The 22331-nt window shown below is 38.9% G+C and overlaps 1 protein-coding gene across 5 annotated transcripts in view; it reads left to right on the top strand.

Moving 5' to 3' along the window:
• The first annotated feature begins 4872 nt into the window (after positions 1-4872).
• pard3bb (par-3 family cell polarity regulator beta b) overlaps positions 4873-22331 on the top strand; it is a 187273-nt gene continuing 169814 nt past the window's right edge. For 4 of the 5 annotated variants that reach the window (XM_068328667.1, XM_068328663.1, XM_068328665.1 and 1 more), the window contains exons 1-2: positions 4873-5873; positions 17069-17170. In XM_068328667.1, the coding sequence (XP_068184768.1) occupies positions 5757-5873; positions 17069-17170 (219 nt within the window). In that variant the 5' untranslated portion in view covers positions 4873-5756. The remainder of the gene's footprint in view (positions 5874-17068; positions 17171-22331) is intronic. The other variant, XM_068328666.1, reaches the window with a different exon arrangement.

The following is a 22331-nucleotide window of genomic DNA, read 5'->3' on the forward strand; positions in this document are numbered from 1 at the left end:
GTTTCATATTTATCTATCACTATTCCTCGATTCTGTCCTCTTTCTAGTTTACAGTTAATCTCTATGGTAAGGTACAAAATGGCGTCATCTTAAAGCGATCAGAAATCATATATTATTGTCCAGATGTTAATTGTAAATTTACAGTAAGATTTTATCATACAGGTAAGTCACAATCCATCTTGAGGTATTTCTGCTTTTCTATGTGTGACGACATTGCTGAAAGGAGAAATGACAGCATAGATGTATGAGAAAAAACACAAGCAACCACACACATCTGTTCCCACAACTAATAGGTTTCAGGAGCTGTCGGAATAATTCTCTGCTTGTTATACACACATAATTAGTTTCCAAAGTAGCTTTCCGTGAAAATAGTATCAATTACTTCGTCTCCCTTTACTATCCTCCTCTGAGACACGTGGATTTTCTGGGCTCATAATTTTCTGATGTGACAGTGTGTTAATTGAGCTATTAGCAAGAGGTGTAACTGTGTGTGCGTGCGTGCGTGTGTGTGTGTGTATGTGTGTGTGTGTGTGTGTGTGTGTGTGTGTGTGTGTGTGTGTGTGTGTGTGTGTGTGTGTGTGTGTGTCATCTCCAAATTCGTTTTGCCATGTTTTCTGAATTTTCCATAGTTAACACCTGCAAAAGTAATGAACTGAAATACAGAAAGCCACTTCTAGATCTTTATCCAAGTGGGAGGATTGGGAATTTTATTGTATACTTATTCTGATGAATATTCACTGATTAGCCTTTATGTAGTCTTTTAAAATTTCTGCTGCAAATATCCAAAGCTAAAACTTAGACAAAAATAACTAATAGCACATTTTTCATTTTAATAGAAAAAAATTAAGTGCGGTGCAGTAAAACTGAGTCTTTGCCGTCACATCTTCATACTTTTCTTGTATGTTTCCCACATATGAGAAATATGTGGGAAACTGCCTGATTGTTTTGAGAACTGGACCTAAATGAAGAAACCTGGAAAAGCCCTTGTGAAATACTACTCGTACACATCAGTGTACTTCATGCTGCTGGTAATTTATGTATAAGTTAATATAAATCCAGCTCTCTCAGGGTTTTGAGTCATAACTGCTGATGATTTTTTTTGAGATTCTTACTTTGTTCCTTACAATGAAACTTTTACTTATTCTTGTAAGTTTTTGAAACATCTGTGTCATTTGACCCCTTTTTTATATATGATCCTGTCTATGAACTTCTCCTTGAGTCCTACCCAGTAAGTTTTAGAGCAGGCATGGGCAAACTGTGGCCCATATATGGCCCATTAAGCTTTGTAATCCACTGGCGTCGTGCCCAGAGTTTTCCCCGCCTCACGCCCTAAGTTAGCTGTGAGAGGCTCCAGCTCCCCGTGATCCGCTACGGCAGATAAGGTGTTTCGGAAGATGAATGAATGAATAAATTAAATAGATTGTCACTCTATTGTCATTTAATGTGGAAATTCTGCATCATGACTGAATATTTGTTCAATGGTCATTTCAATTTCAAACACATTTATTCCTTCACCCATTCATACATGAATATCAAGTCCACAATTCCAAATGGAAGAGAACATGGGTAGAATTTGACACATTGAAAATCTTTGAAGGAAGAATGGGTCATTGACAAGACTACTATTAGTAGTGTGTGTTGGTGAGTAGAAGAGTCTATTGACAGCACAGTATTCTTTTCACTGTGCAGTGGGATATTGAGTGTGTATGGAGAAGCTGAGGTTTGTGGGTGTGGACTGATTGAAATCTCCCTGCTGACATTTCCCAGTATTGATCAGTCGCCGTCACATAGCCACACACGCACACCCACGCGGACGCACATGCGCGCACGCACACGCACACGCACACGCACACGCACACGCACACACACACACACACACACACACACACACACACACACACACACACACACACACACACACACACAAAACAAAAAAGTTCACTCAATAACAAAAGTAACATGTTGAGAACCACGCCAGGGTCTGGATTTTAGTTTTTTTTAATTTAATTTATTGATGACCTGTGGGATGTGGAAAATGGTGTGTATATGCAGTACACATTTAACGTAATGTGAGCACAATGAAGAGCACAAATCGGTAACACTGGTATAAAAGCTACAAGAAAATACTGAGGATAGAGACATTTGCATTATCACAAAAAACTAATTGATAGAAGCTTACCGTTTGTCACCCATGATTAATAGACAGCATTCTATTATATCGGTAACTATGAAGCAAACTGAATACAATTAGCACACTGATACTTGTTTGTCTTCACGCAGAAAACTAGTGGAAGTTAATTTTAAAGTGATTCAAATTAATTTGTTTATTTCAAAATGTTTCTGAAATGCAGGGACATGATGGTTGACATATTTTTATTTTAGAAGACTGTGATGAAGGAAAGTGACAATCGGCAACTGTTTTTTTGTACAGAAGTACATTCTTCAATTGTACCAACTTGCATAACACCAGCTGCTATCATATTTCCCCCTGTGTGCCTTGGATTGACTTTTCTCTGTGAGGCAGGGCATTTTCTACCAGACGTATTGATTTGTCTGACACAATCTGGTTGCACCTGTTGCAGCAGCAGGGAAGTGTTCACTTCCTAGCATGGTGCTGGTCATAGTACTTCAAAATGGACCGTTGAGATTAGGGTTTGGTTGATCTGGTTGCGGTAAGCCAAATGAAGAAACAACCATATGCATTAACGTGGTAAGGTGTAAATACAAGTGTACAGCTCCAAAAGCATAAACTAAAAACAGTCAGAACTGTATCGGGTTAGCTGAAGGAAGTCTATCACTTCAAAATGATGTATAATACATATAATACACAACTGCTCCTCTTTGAATTTCTTCATTACACAAGGAGCCATTATGAAGCTGTAGATACATATGAAAAACTGAAGAAGTGAGAAATCATGATGGTACGAGGCACCTGGCGTAGTTATTACTATTACTTCTGTTTGCTTGCAGTCCTTTTCAGTGCTGATTATCCTAAAGGAGGAGTTTCATGATTTTGTTGCTAATATTTTTCCATTGGGTGCCGTAGTGAGTAGCAATGTTACTGCACAGCAAGAAGGTTCTGGGGCCAATTCCTTTCTGTTTGGAGCTTTTGTGTTCTCCCAATGTCTCCGTGGGTTCTCACCAGGTTTTACAACTTCCTCCTGCCTCCAGAAACATACAGCTTTGGTGAATTGGTCACACAAAATTAGATGTGACCAAATTATGTGTCCTTAGGTATGATTGTGAGCATGTACTTATTTGTCTTTAATGTGGGGCAGAGATGTGCTGGCATCTTTTCAGGGGTGTACCCTACGTAACCAGCTGGGATAGACTCCATCAGACCGGTGACACACAAGGCAAACAAGCTGCTGTAGGCAAGACGACTGCAATAATCTTGTGTACAGGAAAATGGATGGATGGATTGACAAACCTATAATCTTCTTGCTTTAGGGCAACAGCTCACCACTGCATCAATCATTGTATGAGCAACTAAAAAATGTAAAAAAAAAAGTGTTTTCCTGTTGTTGTGCATTACATATTAATGCAAACACTTCAAAATTCACAACTCTCAATGACTGTTCAAGTACACTTCTAATTTTCAGTCTTTCACCAAAGAGAGAAAGAAGAGAAATGCATGCATACACAATGTTCCCTTTCCCCTGAGGTTCATTAGTAGCAATGGAATTCAGTGACCCAGAAACTAAAGCTAGCCCAAATCAATTAGCAGACATATGCATGCATTTGAGTTGCTAATTACAAAGTCAAACTCCACCTCATAGGGAGGGGTTTCCCTTTGAAGATGAGCTGGAAAAAGTCTAAATGAAAATACACTATTTTTGTTGGCTTCATTGTTCAGCTACTGTCGGTTGGTAAAGATTTTTTAAGAGGCTTGATTAGATGTCAGTGTCTGAAAAATGCTAATTTGCCCATCTGCAATATAAATATAGATCCCTTAAAATCATAACTTTGACATTTAATTACTCACCTGTAATAGAAATGGCATTACATTTTGCTAGTGTCTGTAATATTCATACTATGATATAATAAATCAGTGTTCTTGTATCTTTTTGCATGTTTTTTATCCACTAGTTTTATTGACTACATTTCATTGATTTAGCTTTTTGTAAGGAAAGTTAAGTTTTACATTCACCCAGTGTTGACCCAGCCAGCCATTATATTGGACACAGTAAGCCAGCATGCACAATATCTGGACCATGAAAATGACGCAAGTATATTAAATCAAGACATTATTTTTGTTAATGTTGTGAAGTGGGTTATGTTTTCACCACTGCGTATTTGTTGGTTAGATTGTTGTTGGTTTGTTGGTTAATACGTACATACATACACACACATACATATATTTATGTATACATAATTTAGACAATCGCAGCCGGCTACATTGGTATAATGAACTTACATGGTAACACTGGTATTACTTTCATTATAACTAAATCATTAGTTATAATGAAAGTAATGTTACAAATTGCAATCTATCAGATTGTGTTTGGGATCCAAATTGGATTCAGTCTTTTAGGAGTTTTAGAAGTGTTGCAAAATGTTCACAATTCATGGATAAGTCCTACAATATGATACACTTGGCTTTAAAGGGTCAACTTTAACTCATCTTCAAAAGTTACCCTGAAAAAAAAACCAAAACCCCAGCATCAGTGACATTTTAATAATAATTCCCATGGACTTTCAAATGGTTTCATCGATCAAGGAGTCATACTATGTCATATGATTATCACCAAAGTTATAAATGATTTTAGATCAGTCTTGTATTGATATCGTTGCATCGCCGTCATCCTCTCCTGAACCATAAACGGATGACTTCCCCTTTAAGAGCAGCAGCAGGCTGTGTAGGAGCTGGTCAGGAACTGGACAGCAGCGGACGGCCGTGAGGGAATGCAAAAAAAACTTTTCCCACTCACAGTACCGTTATCATCTTTCAGTTTAAGGCCACTTTGTACCGGTCTGTGTTGGTTAAAACGAAAGTAACTTTGCTTTTGTTATTGTGTCGGTGAAGTGGATGCTGCTTGCAGTCCGCTAGGAGGAAGAAAACTTAAAGGAAAAACTTGAGGAATGATGCCCGAGCGGCTGTATCCCTGCCTCCAAACTTCAGCTAAAGTGGCTAATGTTAGCGGCTGGCTAACACTGATGTGACTTGTTTTCATGTCTAATTGAGTAGCTAAGAATGGAGTGGAGAAGGATGTGGGGATATAAGTGATGTCCTTCGGGTTGTTATCTTAGCTGAACCGGGAAACATTATCAAGCTGTCCTTCATTTTAGCCTGGTGGAGCTAGCCCGACATAAAGCTAGCGTCTCTCAAATAGTTTATTGACGCCAACTCTCTGAAAGGTGACACGACAGAATTCAGCGATAGCTAATAATTAGCACACTCATGAAACGACTGCAGCTTTTGAATGCGACTGGTAACCGAGGTTTATGTTTGGACTAAGTGAATACCGGAGGCTCCGAGAGGAGATGCAAAGTGATGAGAAAGGATAAGTAATAACGGAACAGGGTGGACGTACTCATACCATCATTGTTCCTTTCACACAGTCTTACTAAGGAGTTTTTTGGACTCGGGGTCATTTTGACAAACTATGAATTTTGAAGAACAACTTTTTTTGTCTGCTTGATACCATCCCTGGTTCTTCAACACGTCTGTCTGAGCGTTCCTCCGTCCCCGTCACAGTTACCACTGTTATCCATAAGGCCTGCATTTTGGATGAAGACAGGTGAGGAGAGCTAGCATGAAGGTGACTGTGACATTTGGGCAGACTGGTGTGGTGGTCCCCTGCAAGGACGGATGGACTGTGAGAGACCTTATCCAACAAGCCACGCAAAGATACAGAAAGCTTTTGGAACAGGTATGGTTCATTATTCTGTCAAGCACTTTTCTTTACAATGAACATCTGGATGGAGACTCGTACTTTGTGTTGTCTGCTTGAAATCCAGGAAGATGCTGAATTTACTCCAGGATCAATGAAGTGTGTGTATACACACACACACACACACACACACACACACACACACACACACACACACACACACACACACACACACACACACACACACACACACACACACACTATATCTATCTATCTATCTATCTATCTATCTATCTATCTATCTATCTATCTATCTATCTATCTATCTATCTATCTATCTATCCTGTATCGTTACAAAAACAATTCATGCAAAATGGAATGCTGGGCACGTAGTCGTGGTTTTTTGTTGTTGTAAATTTGTAATAACTAGTTTGTGGTCACTGGTGGAGGTACAATACTGATATCAAAATAGATGCTATAGTTTTAGAAGGTCTCTCTTCTAAATACTCCGTAAATGCAACACTGAGGGAGCTCCATGTCAAATGTACTCACCTCATAAAAACCCTACTAGACACATAATGAAAGTAATTAAAGTTGGAGAAGATGGATAAATGCTCCATTTTCATCAATAACAATGAAAATATCCTCAAGAACATGAACAGAAGCATGAACAAATGCAATTTTTTATTCTTTTTTTGGATCTCTTTGACCTTTAAGCCATCGGTTAGCTACATTATTCATGTGTCTGAAGTGGTTTTGTAATAATGTGGAAAGACTTTTATGAAATCCTGAAAGACAGAAAGGAGGAGGCGAGATAACTTTTTGTGAAACAGCACTTTCATAACATTTGAGCTTTTCCCTGAAGTCATAAAACAATAATCGAAAGCTCTGTCATTTTTACTGTATGAAAGAGGTGCATGATTTTCACATCCCAAAGTCTTGGGAAATTAGACAAAGCTGTGGAGGTCCAGTCCTCCATAATTGCTGTATAAAAAATTAAAAGCATATCTGATATGGATGTGACAGTGCAGACAGGAGCGGCGTGAGCAGTTCCCACTTAAGTTGTAAGCGGAAAATGGAAATTAGTCTCTTTGCTGATTTCTTTTATGACTGCTGTTGATTCCCAGCACTGCTCTCAGGACAGGAACCCAGTGACCTCATCAGATGACCAAATCTTCTCAGAGACTTACTTCATATTGGTTCTGTAATTCAAAGGGCACACTCGTCTTGTAGAGAGATGTCCTCAGCTGTGATTGAGGGAGAGATGTTGCAGCAGTGAATGTATTTCGGTTAATGTAAGAGACATTTAGGCAGTATTTTGGAAAATGCACTGTTTTTGCACTCCTGTATTTCTTGTCTTACTTATGTGTTCATTCTTTCATTTTATTATCATCTACCTATACCTCCGCCTTCCTTTATTTTCATGTCTACATCACTTCTTCGCCTCCTATACAGCTTCTCCACACAAGGGGAAGCTCCTGGCTTCCCTTTTCATCTGAACTCATCTTCCTCTTTGAACACTTCCTCCCTCCAGTCCTGTTCTCCTTTCATGAGATAACTCAGTTCCACCTACAGTAGACATCAATAGCCTTCATTTTGAATTAATTTCAATCTCTTAAATAACAGCTACTGCTTGGAGGCAGGAGCAATGATCACAACATTTTGTTAAAGTGTTAAGTTAAACTTGAAATTATCTTATTGGGACATGTAAACTGTAGTGATATTCCAACTGTTTTGCTTGTTTAATAAGTAAATTTTGATAATTTATGGAATCAGTGTATAATATTACATTTTCTAAGTGGATTTTTTTAATGAAATGACATGTGAAGGACTTCCTTTTGTCACAAGACCCTCTGATGTGTTGTAGCAGGAAAAGCATCTGTGTAACATTAAAAATGACTAATCAGTTTCAGTGAGTCTATCTCTGTGTGAACTGAATACTATTGGTTACTGCGACGCATGCGTCCCGTCACGTACAACTGTATAATTATGATGCATGTATGCTATTGCAATTGCTTGATACAGTGGTATGCAAGTTGCTGTGATGTGCCACGTATATTTTCCCACTGCATTGGCTGGTTGTGCTACAGTTTCTCAGGGCATATCTTGTCTTCTTAAGCGGTTGACGTATTTGATTTATTTTCTTCTGGTTTTGATGAAACCTCAACTGTTTGAAGACGGTTTATAAACCAAATTGTACCTACTGTATGTGGCATTACCAGAACCTCATACCGGTTCTGTCCTGCTGCTGGTATATTGCATTTTACACAGGTGTGTAGTGTGACTTAGGCCCCGTCCATACGACGACGGGATTTTTTTGAAAACGCAACTTTTTAAAAACGCATCGAAAACGATTCGCGTCCACATGACAGCGTTTTCAAAAAAATCTCCGTCCACACGCAAACACACCAGTGCGTTTTCGAAGACGGCTATAAGCATGCCAAACCATGTGGTGGCAGTATTGAGTCAAATTTTATCCAATAGGAATCCTCCGTGTTTTGTTTTCACAACACACGGGCCCATAAATATGACGTCACAGAGGTTTTTGTCGCAGGCAATATGTCAGTTTTTTTAAAAAGTTGCGGATACACCGTCCACACAACAACGCAGACCCAGTGTTTTAAAAAAAATCCACCTAGGCCAGCGTTTTTAAAAAGTTGCGTTTTCGTTCTGGATATTTGCGTTGTCGTGTGGACGGAAGGCGTAAACGCAACAAAAAAGTTGCATTTTCAAAAAGTTTCGGCATTGTGTGGACGGGGCCATACTAAGGGAAGTTGCCTTGTCATTATCGGGGTTTAGATATTGTTTTATTTCTGAGAAGATAGTGTGTATGTCACATGCTATCACATGCTAACAAGCCAATGATGACATCAATGTCTTTTGATGGAACCTAGTTGCATTAATGTCTCAATGTTAATTATGCCGCCAACACCCTATTTTAATGCAGACTTTGTTTTGGTACCTCTTTTTCCGACTGAAGGAGAATACTGCCTTTCCTGCGATTCTGGGTGTGTTCCTTTTATTCAGAAGATTGAGGTGTAATCAAACAATGAAATAATTTGTTGCTTGCTCTTGGGAATGAAATACTTTGTGAAGCCAATTCATGCTGTGTGTGCTTTGTCCTGCTTCCAGTAGTTTCTTCTTCCTTTTCTCTTTTTAGTTTTCTTTCTCTCTTAGGCCCTCCCACACCTCAGTTAGCACTTCATTTTTCCTCCTACGTATGCTGTCATCACCCCTTAATTTTTAATAGGTTTGGTTAGTTTTTGTTTTGTGACATTTTATATATTCTCTTTTTTTCACTCCCCTTTGACCTCTGGATGGCTTCATGCTGATTTGCTTTGCCTCTCATTCCTCCTCTTTGGGATGGAGAATATTTATAATTTTATATTAGTATTTGTTGCTTTGGATTTTTATTACTCACTTTCCATCAGTCAATCATTACCTTGCAAAACTAATCTGTTGTAGCTATGTAATTATGGCTGTTAATGTGTTCCAGGATTAGAAAGCAGGTGTATGTGTGTTGTCGAGAAGACCAGCCCCTAATCCTTGCATATAGTGTTAGGCATATCAGTTTTAAACTGTCATAGAAGCGGCCCACTTTCAATACCGCATATTTTTCTTCCTTTTTCATACTTCTATCTTTTTCATTTTTCTTTGAAGGTATATGTTAAACATTTTTTCATCTTGTCTGTTGTGGCATGGATCTATTTTAGCTAACTGTTATCGGCTCATTGTTGGGTGTTCCCACAGGAGTGTGCGAGGCGAGCTAACATTTCTAATACGTATTAAAAATACTTTTTAGTCAGGGCATGATAGACCTTTCTCCTTAACTTGAGTTTCAGAGAGGATTTATTTTGTAGTAGTTGCATTTTTTTCCAGAGTATTATGTTCAACAGGGCTTAAAGATTGAAATTTGTGTACACGTTTGTGTTACTCAGCATGAAACCAAAAGGGGACAGATGAGGAAAGAAATTGAAAGGCAAATTAGAGAATTTTGATGCTGAAAAGGTTTCTGTACACAGGCCATGTAAAGAGTCTCACTTCACTCAATATGGCCTGTTCTAATAATACTAGCTGGAACCTGTGGAAATTCCATGATAAAACAATGATATCGGACTTCATACCAAACATATGAAAACAAATGTATTGGTATTATAAATAAGCGCATCCATCACAGAGTTCTCCCACCAGCAGGCAGCGCATCACGGTCTGACCCAGAAGTGGCATGGGCGTCTTTGGCGAGGAAGGTGAATGAATGAATGAATAAATTAATATATAAACTTTATGACTCATAAAGAAAGAAACACAAACAAATATCCAACTGTCAAGCATGTTTATCAATGTGTCTTCGATGTGGAGTTGTTATACATCAGAAAATAGCTGGTTTTAATTCCGTCCATTCTGTGTGTACATGTAGACACGGGTCACACGCATGACGTCACAGCGATTTTCGTCACAAGTAGATGACCCCGGATAGAAAAACTTTCGGTTACAGCGTCTTCACGACAACACACAACCGGTGTTTTCAAAAACTACTCAAAAGAACTGCTGATGAGGTGTGGCCCAACAATCTGATAAAATCATAACACATCCTGGCCCCGCGCCAGAGAGCAGGCAATTATTTCTGAGTGGGAGGGAGGAGAAAGGGAGGAGATATGTCCTGTCGTCTCTGCAGACAAGCTGCGGAATGTGTGAGTTCATCTTCTTTTCTCTTCTCTCTTCTCTTCTCTTCTCTTCTTTAAAATTGCAAAATGTTTGAATGTGATTAAAGTGCAAAAATCAAAATCAAAAAAATCTCTTCTTTAACCTTTTTTATTGCGGGATTTTACAGTTTTACATGGCATTTTAATTATTAAAAGAAAAAGCCATCAAAAGACGTGCTAAAACATTCTAACAAGTGCTGAAGATGATTTTACATCTGATTTTTGAACCATCAAGATATTCTTAATGCTGACTCTTAATGTTGGGAAGCTCAAATTTACAAGGCTGAAATGTTAAATGATGAGTAATGGTTGTTTTGCTTTGCCTGTTACAGAAGACAGCTTGTTAGTGCTCAGACCGAACATGGAGGATTTTTATTCTTTCACTCAGTACGTCTACAAAATAGTAATTACTGTTTAATGCAGTATTCAGTTGCAAGTGTGTGGAGCAGATGCCTTCTATTATTTTGTGTATATCACATTAAAGCTGTGGTGAATCCAAATCCACCTCTTTGCACTGACCTTTGGTTTTTACGGCAGCATGTATCCAAACCGCCGTGTCCACCCCAGCCAGCATAGGTTTGCGCTCCAGAGATAAAGAGTGGTTAGATAGGTGGGAAGAAAACACACACCTGAAAACACTGAACAGTCTACACAGTGTTCCAACTCTGGTGGGATTTTACTACACTCTAATAATAATTTGTACTCTGTGTCCAATCTTATCTGTTAATTTATCAGGCAAAGATCCACATTACACACTAATCCCTTTGATTTTCAGATTAGATCAGTGTGTTTCCAACTCTTATCTTTTGTCCCAAAATATCTAAATGTCCCTCTAGGTTTAGAGAGTGCTAGACGTGGAGACACTCTGTTTTTCCTGTTTAGAAATATGTGTGGCGCATTAGAAGATGTGCTGATGTGCAACAAGGGATCAAGGGGGTTGTTTACTTGAAATCAAACACAAGGTCAGTCATGTACATTTATCCACCTTGTAACCTTGATCCACAAGCTCCAGTAGGATGAAGTAGCTTTTAACAACAGCTTCAGACTGTTTCAGTATGTTGGATGAGCTGGATATTATATTATTTAAGTAAAACACTGGATCGATCTTCATAAAAGTAAGTCCATCCATCCATCCATCCATCCATCCATCCATCCATCCATCCATCCATCCATCCATCCATCCATCCATCCATCCATCCATCCACCTATCCAGCCACCCACCCTACACATGAGACAATTGTTTAGTGTGTAGCCACTTTTTCATTTTGTGGGTCATGGGTGTTGCTGGAACTTCTCCCAGCTGGCTACAAGAGAGAAGCGGGTGATGCCAGATGTAACACCAGTACATTTTGGAGCCACGTAAAGGACATACAACCACTCATACACAAGCTCACTTACGGACAATTTGGAACCAATCAATTACCATGAAGTGCATGTTTTTGGAAATGGGAGGAAGCTGGAGAACCTGGAGAAAACCAACACAGATAAGGGGAAACATTTAAAGTCTGCACAGAAAGTACTTTTTCCCCCCCATTTTTAAGGAATGTTGGCACAAAGTGTCACTAAAACAGGAAATGCTAATACTACTACAGTACTACTAATCCATCATTCTTCTTCACCCCCCTGTCAGATCACAGTATGTGTCCTATTCATGTCTTTAATTCCTCATGAAGAAACACATTCAACAAACAATGTTCATTCTACTGGAGGGACAAAATTCATTGAAATTTGTCATTTTTTACTGAAATAGAAACTAGAGAATTAGATAGAAAATTGGATACGGGCAGATGTTTCTCTGCAAGATTTTTTCCATCTTGTCAAACACTTGATTTTCTGAAACTCAAATTAAGTAAGTAATGCAGACATTCTTTGCTCTCTGCTGCAGTATGTTTACTATTATACAAAAAGTTTGCTGTATATTTTTGTCAAGTGAAATAGCCTAATTTGTGTTTATTGTGGTTGTTTACACATTGATAAATAAACACCACAGACAATTATTAATAGAAAATCAGGATCATTGAAATGTTTGGCCTGCTTTTACATTATATGGGAGTGTGGAATTCCTTTTTACAATTTCTTAACATTATCAATTCTGTTAGTTGCTTTGTGTTCAGTAATCATGTACCCCAGCGCTAATGTTGAATCATTGTATAGCACAGCTAAGAAAAAAGATTTACTTCAAACCAAATGAAATATTACAGCGCACAGTGCTAGACTGCTAACTACTTAAGCAACACGGCCCGAGGCCTTCGGTCCCCTGAGAGTTACATGTTTATGAAGTGTCATAACATGTTGTAGTTTGATAAATTGCTAATATGTTGGGGACCATGCTCTGAAGCACAATACTAATAAAAATAATAAGTATGATGTCTTGTTGGTTATATGAACCATACTGTGTCTCAGTAGGAGCTCACAGGAACCCCTAGAAACATAACGACATGATCATAGAAAATATTTATTTTGTTTGTGGCTTCACTTAATAGAATATTAACTGGAGTGTGTTTTATAATGACAAACTCTTAATTCCTGTCTGTTGTCTTTTCATGTAGTGTAAATATTCAGAATTGACCGTGCTTTCATATCTTTCTATCCATGTATATTCAGCCGTGATGCCTGGTTTGCGTTGGGATGATGTACTGAGGACTGTCCTTTAACCAGTATTAACAAAATTTTAAACAACTGGACCTGGTTATGAAGCCCATGCTGTAAAAAATATATTCTAGTAAAGTTGTATCAAAGTATGTTCTCAGGATACACACTGTACAAAAATGAAAACAAAAGTATGTAACCCCACATTGTTTGACATTCTATGAAATCTGGACAGGGTGTCAACTGAGTCAGAGTTGCAAAAGTCAAACAAAGAATTCTAAAAAGAAGTGAGGGAAAGAGAAACAGAGATAGATGATTTAGTACTATTGTGTTTCGTGATGATTGAGTGGTGGTTGGGTGTGTGACATTATGCTAAGTAAAGCTTTCTTTTTACAAAGCCAAGCTATTTTCATCTTTCCACAAATGCTTTATCTTGAGTAATCAAACACAACAAAGTTTCTGAGTTACTTCTAGGTATCAGCTGACACAGGTGAGGAATGACTAACCAAAGGTTGAACTGGAAGGCAGACATGGCATTTATACAGAGCAAAACAATTGCACAAAGACTATTGAACATCTATCTTCAAGATTATTAAGTGCAAGTAAATAAGTCTGTTCTGTACTGGAAATAGAATGGAGTTTGTAAACTGGCACGACTTAAATTAAAAAAATACCTTGTATAGACAATCATGTTACCTTATATTGATTGGCTACAACCTAAAACACCACCCAGCAGCTGTAGACTTACAACTGCTGGGTGGTGTGCTGCCCCCTGGAGGTGTGATGCTCACAGCGGTAGTGGACGGTAGCTAAACTCAGGGATCAGACTGTGATGTTGGTTATAGGATGTCTTTCACTGTTACTAAATGTTAATAGTAAGTCCAACAAAATTGAAGCTGTATGAACATATATGTTTGTTGGTTTAGGAGAACACAAACTTCTAGAAAGGGGACACCTTTTTGCCGATCTGTCTGCTGTAAATTTCTGAATCCGCACCTGATTTATTTACAGGACTCTACTTCATGTTCTGGTGCTTGAAGTGAACTAGGTTTATCGCTATAGCTGAGGAAATTGTTGTTGTTCTTCTGCACAGGGTTTGAAATTATTCTGGTAATTCACTGACTCGGAAATACAACGTCTCTACCTTCACCTGAAATAGATTTGAAAGAACTAGCGGACAAATTACTAGTAAAAATTACGTGATAATTTTTAATCGTATCGTTTAGGTCTGCTTTTAGGGATATCCTAATGGCAAATATTTCTTGGTCATGCTGTCAGGATTTTTTTTTCAAAGCAAACACATAGCCCTGAAAGAGTGATTTAATGGAGCAGCACCCCGCAACTGTCTGAGTAATACCTGTCCTTGAGGCTCTTTCTGCTGTTTTGTCTGTGTGTCTATTTGTGAATGTGTGTGTTGTCTTGATATGTTGTTCAACAACCAGCTCTATGCAGTCAGCTGTCCGGTGCGATGCTGATGTCATTAATCAGGAACCCAACACGGTGGAGAAAGCCAGTGAACAGGCAGAGACTAGGGGGCCAGGCTGTGGCTGTAATCTGTACAAGCCGTCAAGGGAAAGATGTGGATGATGTTAGGAGAAAAGAAACAAAAGAGGGCAGGAGGGGAAGGAAGGTGGAAGGTACAGAATGTAAAAACAGGGGCAAGGATTTTATTTTTGTTTTTTAATATCCTCATGATATAAAATCCCGAACATTAAATCTCTTGCAAAGCAAATCTACCATGAATATTTCCCTGTCCTTTGCACATGCTTAATGCCTTTAAGGATGAATAAATACTGCAGGGTGCACTGAAGACTTTTTGAGCTAATGAAGAACACACAATCAGCATTGTCCGCTTGCTGGGGTCGGGTCAAAGGCCACCTCTGGTTATTAAATCTATGAACTCAGTGTTAAACAAAATTAAAGGTCTCATTGTATACTATTTTAATTAATGTCACACAGCTGCTAAATGTCCAACTACACTGTGTTTGAAATGTATTAGCCTAATCTGATCCATGGTCCTTAATGTGTTCTGTTGAAAATTGCAGAAATGAACTCCCTGTTGAACAGATCTGTTTGTCTGGGCTGGTCATTAAATGCTGATAAGCTCCCACTGTCGACGCTTACTACACGCCCCCGTCAATGTATTGCACACGCGCCACCGTGCACACACACTTATGCGTTAGCTCCAGTGCTTTTACTTTTAGAAACTTTGTTACTACATATTCTTATTTTTGTCATGTTTTTCGTGCTTATTTTTTATCATATAACTGTTAATTTTTCTATGGTATTCACGGAACTACTTTCTCAGTCAGCCGAATGTAATTTTGTGGCAGCGCACACACACATACTGTAGGTAGTTTTTCACAAACACGGACCGAGGCGGAGCTAACTTTTCTTAAGCAACCGTCAGTCAGTCAGTCATTTACTAACCCGCTTAATCCGCTAACGCAGGTTGCGGGGGAGCCGGTGCCTATCCCGGCAGTCTCAGGGCGTGAGGCGGGGGACACTCTGGGCACGACGCCAGTGTACCACGGAGCCACATAGAGACAAACAATCATTCACACACACACTCACTCCTACGGTCAATTTGGGACCGGCCAATCAATCTGAAGCGCATGCTTTTGGAGGTGGGAGGAAGCCGGAGAACCTGGAGAGAACCCACGCAGACACGGGGAGAGCATGCAAACTCGAACCCGGGTCCGGCGTGTTGTGAGGCGGCAGCGCCAACCACTGCGCCACCGTGCCGCCCTCTTAAGCAACCGTAAATAATATAATACAATGTGTGTGTTTGTGTGTGTGTGTGTGTGTGTGTGTGTGTGTGTGTGCGTGCGTGCGTGCGTGCGTGCGTGTGTGCGCGCACGCGCTGAGGATACACTTATGTTGACACACACACACAGACTACACATAGACCAAAGCAGAGCAAACTTCTTTTTTCGACTTTTCCCCTTCAGGGGTCGCCACAACGAATCAATTGCCCCCATCTAACTCTGTCTTCTGCATACTCTTCTCTCACACCAACTACCTTCATGTCCTCTTTCACTACATCCGTAAACCTCCTCTTTGGTCTTCCTCTAGGCCTCCTGCCTGGCAGTTCAACTCAGCATCCCTCTACCAATATGTTTACTATCTCTCCTCTGGACATGTCCAAACCATCTCAGTCTGGCCTCTCTGACTTAATCTCCAAAACCTCTAACATGTGCTGTCCCTCTGATGTACTCATTCCTGATCCTATCCATCCTGGTCACTCCCAAAAACAACCTAAGCATCTTCATCTCTGCTACCTCCAGCTCTGTTTCCTGTCTTTTCCTCAGTGAAAGCAAAGCAGATCTAGCTAGTTAGCCAAATGAAATCTGACTTCAACAGCAATTGAGCCAGGGGGTTGTCACACGCTGCACACACTAGTTCTTAGCCAGGAGATTATCACACACTGCTACCTTAGCCTGTTCACCAATTTCACATAGGGAATGAACGCACCTTTATCTGGGGACAGGGGGTGTTCTTGCTGATGGGCTCGGGACATGTCAATGACTCTGTCAGTCTCTCCCATCGTTACGTCAGGGTAATTTATATATGGAGATAGCATAATCACTTAAAAAAAATAAAAATAAAATAATATATATATATATATATATAATTTTAAGTGATTATGAAAGTGCCAAAAGCACAGATGTTGGAAGGGGGCACATGGACAAGTAAAAAAGAACCATTATTGTTTCAAGCTTGATCTGTTATCATTTTAGTGTTGGAACATTGTTAAAAGTAATATTGAAGTTGAAAATGCCAGTATTGTCATTTCACTGCATTATTTAGATGATGATAGACATGAGATCAAGCTCTGCAGCTGCCAGTATTAATCAGAAACATACATTCATTTTCTATTATTGGGTCAGTATGTGTCAGGAGTCTGTTGTTAATATACAGTGGGTGTATTCTGTGTTACAGGAAGGGAATTTCCTGGTTCGCACTCACCATGTTGAATATTGTGACGGGGGGATTCTGGACCCAGATGACACACTCAGTGATCTGGTAGAGGACAAAGACAAGGCAAGAACCTTTTTTGCATGAGAAAAGTAATAATATTGGTGATGCTGTTTTTGCTTCATTTCATTTCACCACTTAATTAAAGATGCACATATTACTGTGACTTTAGGCTTCTCAGAAACAGTCGTGTTGCTTTTGTCTGCTTAATTAATGCTTGAATTTAAACTAATGCTTGTGAGGTAAGTCTTTAATAGCTGTAAAGACTTACCTCACAAGCATTGGCATGTTTCCTCAAAGACCAACATTGACATGAAGGATGCAACCTAATAATCAGCCAGATCCAGAGAAGGTTCGAGACACAGAATTACACCAACAGCTACCTTTATCTCCACATACAGTATTTTGTTCTGATGTATGCCTTGTGTTTTCTGTGTTCTGGCTCATACTCTGAGTATTGAGCTGCAGTGGACTATGAGCCACCCCTTCGGATAGAATATTGCCTCACAAGCAAAATTCAAAGGGAAAAGGTTTTAACTTGCCTTCAGCGTTATGCAGCATCATTAGCAATTCACTTTTGGAGACTTTAAAATGCAATCCATATATTCCCTGTTTTTTTTTTCCTTCTTATTTTTCCCCTGAGGAAAGTGTCGTTTTTCATTTTCCCCTTTTTTTCCACACCATCTTGTATTTTATGGCTTTATTAGAATGTGATGAATGCCATAGATTGAGGACTTTTCAATAATGACTTTGGACCTTCAATGAACATTGAACCTTGTCTCATAGCCTCTGATCATAAAAACAGTATCAACATGTTTTAACGAGCCTGTGTCTTATGTTGAGCTGAATTTTTTATGTAGGACACACAGCTTCAAAAAGTCGAAGAACCTACTGGCTAGAAAGAAAATGTACAGAATATTTCCGTGTCCTTTGCACATGCTGAATGCCTTTAAGGATGAATAAATACTGCAGGGTGCATTGGAAGACTTTTTGAGCTAATGAAGAACAAAGTTGCATTTGTTTTCTTGAAGCAAGAAGAGCCTATTAAAGGTGATGAAGGGACCATTCCTTAAGTTGTTAAGGTTTTTTTTTCCCAAATCTGGCTTTTTAGATCTCAACATCATATTTTTTCATTGTGAATCTATATGAAGATAGTGTTTATACATTTAGAGGCTTTTCTTGATTTGACATATTTAAGTGAATGTCAGTAGAAAAACACATCCAAGCATTTATGCACACCTTGTCTTTGTTTTCAGTGTGGTTTGACCGTCACTGACACAAAGGATTGTGTTGTTATTATGTAGAGGTAGCATAAGATGTGCCAGCCAAAGCTATTTGTAACCCCTTCCAGACACAGATCCTCTTTCTTAAATTGGAAATAGTTTTTTTTTTGTTTTAGTGTATCATTTAGGAGTAAATGTTGATTGCGTAGCTTAATAGCTATATAATAACAGCACCATCTGCATTTAGACTGGTGGCCTATAATCCTCACTTTCTCTGTGTTATTTTGTCTGCCACTGGGCATGGAATCGTGCAAGAAAATGAAGGTTGGCTGGGGATCCCATCAGGCTAGAAGCCAGGCACCATTTCTATTTGCTTTCATGTCTCCATTATAGACTAAAGAATTTTTTGCTGGTAGTTGTTCCTCAGAGGCAAAAAAGGAATGTTTTGCTTCTATGACACTTGTATCAAACAATAATACCACTTCATAACAGCCAACATATGAACAAACCCACCATCAACTCCTTTACACAAATAAGGGAAAGAGTAATCCCTTGCTCATTTGCGCATCGACACTCACAGCTTCACCTCATCGTAGATTTTTAGTAGGTAGTCACGTGACACTGTACATGGTGTCGGTGTTTATGTATGTTTTTGCAGGGTCCTCGTCATTCGGCTCTCGACCCGTGAAGTGTTCTGACGGTTTTGCGCAAATATACTGTATTAACTTTTTGAGAATTCGCTATGGACCCCAAGAAAGTGACGGAGAAAAGAGGAAAATAAAAGACGTGGAAAAGAGTTTTCTGTCCATACAAACAAAGCAAGAGATAATAGAAAAGCGTGAAAAAGGGATGCGTTTGCTTGACCTCGCCAAAGAATATGGCTGTAATGCATCTACAATCGCCACTTTATTAAAACAAAAGGACGTTTAAGGAGTTTAAGGCATCGCGTGGGTGGTTGGAGAAGTTCAAAAGGAGGACTCGAATTCACTCTGTTGTTCTGCATGGTGAGGCAACAGCGCATGAACCATAGAAGGCAAAAAACAATGGGGACAGCAGTTAAAAGGTAAATGACCATCATTATTATTTTACGTTATGCACAACTTTCATTTATTGTGTAATAATCTAATTGTAACATGTATTTGTTACGTGTTTTGATGCATTTTTATGCTTTATAAAACATTTATGCTGGAATTTTTGGGGGCTTGGAACGGATTAAGGCATTTACATTGAAAACACGTCTCTACTACTTTCTACTTACGTAATTTCTTCCGGAACCAATTAATTTTTGTAAGTAGAGGTACCACTGTAATCAATGAGATTCTTTTAATTTTCTTGGTTGTTTGTGATGGAGGTCAGAGGTCTTGGCGATTATTAAACTCTCTGTTCTCACAAAAACTCAAAAGGATAGTGGCGATTTGAAGGGAAGCCACAGTATACAGAACTAAAATATGTGTGCAGTACAGAAACCAAATATAAAAGCACAGCCATACTACAAAATACACATTATAATACTGGAATCAAATAAAGTGTCTCATAGTAATTCCCAAACACACATGAGGAAGCACGCACTCTCACAGATAAACCACACAGAATGATACCCGGGAATACACACTTCTGAGGACCAGAGATTGCTTGTGAAATGAAAGTGTGAAATATTCATTGGATTCTGAAGCCAAGCTCTCATAGTATTACTGAACTGGGATTAATAAATGGCTTATGATCCCAGATGAGTGTATTACTGTGGGCAGATTCAGACTGCCAGGCCTGAGGTTTATAAAGAAAACAGAAGATTTTTAAGGTACGCTGAAGACAGAGGTCAGAAATAAAGTTTCATGATATCATGAAGTAGAACTGAGAGAGACAGAGAGAGACAGAGAGAGAGAGAGAGAGAGAGATTGACAAAGATAGAGAGAAACAGACACAGAGAGAGCGAAAGAGAAGGGGCTGAAAATTATTAAGATATGTTGAAATATTTCCTCAGCAACCATGATGGACTGTGGTTTTTGTTTGTGCGGTTTTCAGTTGAGGACATCTGTATCAGTTTATCATGAGGGACAGAAATAAAATTGCAGCATAAACATTATGGCAATGACATATATGTATATTTTATCCCAAAACAAAAGCACAGCTGCAGAATGTATTAACAGTACAATGAGTACTGTTAATACATTGTGCTCTTACTTCCCTGACATGAAAGTAAGAGCACATATCGTGGAAGATATAGGCTCACAGATGGAAGGTGAAATACATGTGTCATAGCCTTTGATTATTTATTTTATTTTTTTCAGACATCTTAACATAACAAACTTCACACCTTCATTACATTTTACAACATCAACAACAACATCCGAAAAAAAGGGCTGATGGGTGGAAGCCAATAGGCTTCTGAAATTTCCGTCCCCCAGAATCAACAAACATCAGTCTGCTCTTTAAAGAGCTGACTGGTTTTGTGTTTGTTTCTTATATTTATGTGTGTTACTCAAAGCAGTAGAACCAGTCGTAAGTAAAAGGCATGTGATGTGTTTCTTTCAACAAATCATTGATTCAAAATGTTTCTGAAAATGAGTAGAAAAGTAAAAAATCCTGTTCAATTGTGGAAAATAAAACTACGCCCACCGTGGCACCTAAGAAAAAAAATATGGGGATACTGTATATCATATACTGTATGTCTGTTTTACCTCTTGGTCAACACACTTCACCTCATGTTTTTTCTCTAAAATTGGTCTTCCTTATCATTTTTCCATGCAGTTTACAGCTTCATTTCAAACAAGAACTGAAAGCAAGCAGAAGGAGCTCTGTGTTTTTCAGGTGTATTTTCAGTTTAGTTTGTGTTGAATTCTTAATGGATTTTTCCTGTATTTAGGTATGCAGAAACAGTCTTAGAGAGACCAGTGTCTGTTCAAAAGGATAACTGGTGTTACATTATGGTTAAGGCATTCACCACTGTAAATATAAACACCCTTTTTCTAAGTTCACACAAACAAAATTCCATTTACCTCTTTCAGAAACACTTATGTGTGCCTAGTGCATTTGTACCTTCATATGTAGTATATACAGTTGAATATCAGCATGGGATCCTAACCAATTATGAGTATTTTGGGGCATTTCCTCAAACTAAAGTGACCAGTAGATGAAAGTAGCATAACAGAGAGATTTGTGATTTGTGTGTAATAACTACACATTTTCAAGAGTTGGCTTGTTTCAGTCAACAATTTAATAAGGGCTGATCTGGGAGTCGATAAAGTGTCCACCGACTCCTATGGTAAACTGCTATAAATATTTACATCAATGGAATAATGAAACAAGACTGTCTTTCTGGACACCCAAAGCATGTGAAGCATGTTTACATATCTTCCCACCAGATGAAAGAACCTGTCTTTATGAAAGGTAACTGTTGCAAATGAACATTTATACAGTGAAGCAAAGTCTTTTCAAAGCATCTTTATTCCATGGGTTCTTGTTATTGAGGTAGTGTAGGAGACTTAGCCGATTGTCAGAAGTTTAAAAAGTTTATTCCTGACAAGTCTAATACAAATATACAGGCTCTCCCAAAGTCCCTGACTGCTGGTGCTACACAAGTCTTACATCAGAGCCAGCTGAAGAAGAGAAAATTCTATCTTGGCCAGGTCAATTTAAGCAATTCAGAATAAGAATATGCATGAGGGAATGTGGTGTCTTCTTGTCCAATCAGATCGTGACAAGTTTTCGATCGCATCTTCTCGGCGTAGTTTCCATTTCCGGTCTCATTCTGTAAACAATCCTGCCTACATCCTGATCACCCCATAAGTGTGAAAACTTCCATAAATGGAACTGTTACCTTGGGTGTGTGTGTGTGTGTGTGTGTGTGTGTGTGTGTGTGTGTGTGTGTGTGTGTGTGTGTGTGTGTGTGTGTGTGTGTGTGTGTGTGTGTGTGTGTGTGTGTGTGTGTGTGTGTGTGTGTGTGTGTGTGTGTGTGTGAGTGTGTATCAGACTAGAGAGAACTCAGACCGCCGTCTATGTCCTAT

Source organism: Antennarius striatus, chromosome 12 (assembly GCF_040054535.1).
Source record: "Antennarius striatus isolate MH-2024 chromosome 12, ASM4005453v1, whole genome shotgun sequence".
Lineage (NCBI taxonomy): Eukaryota > Metazoa > Chordata > Actinopteri > Lophiiformes > Antennariidae > Antennarius > Antennarius striatus.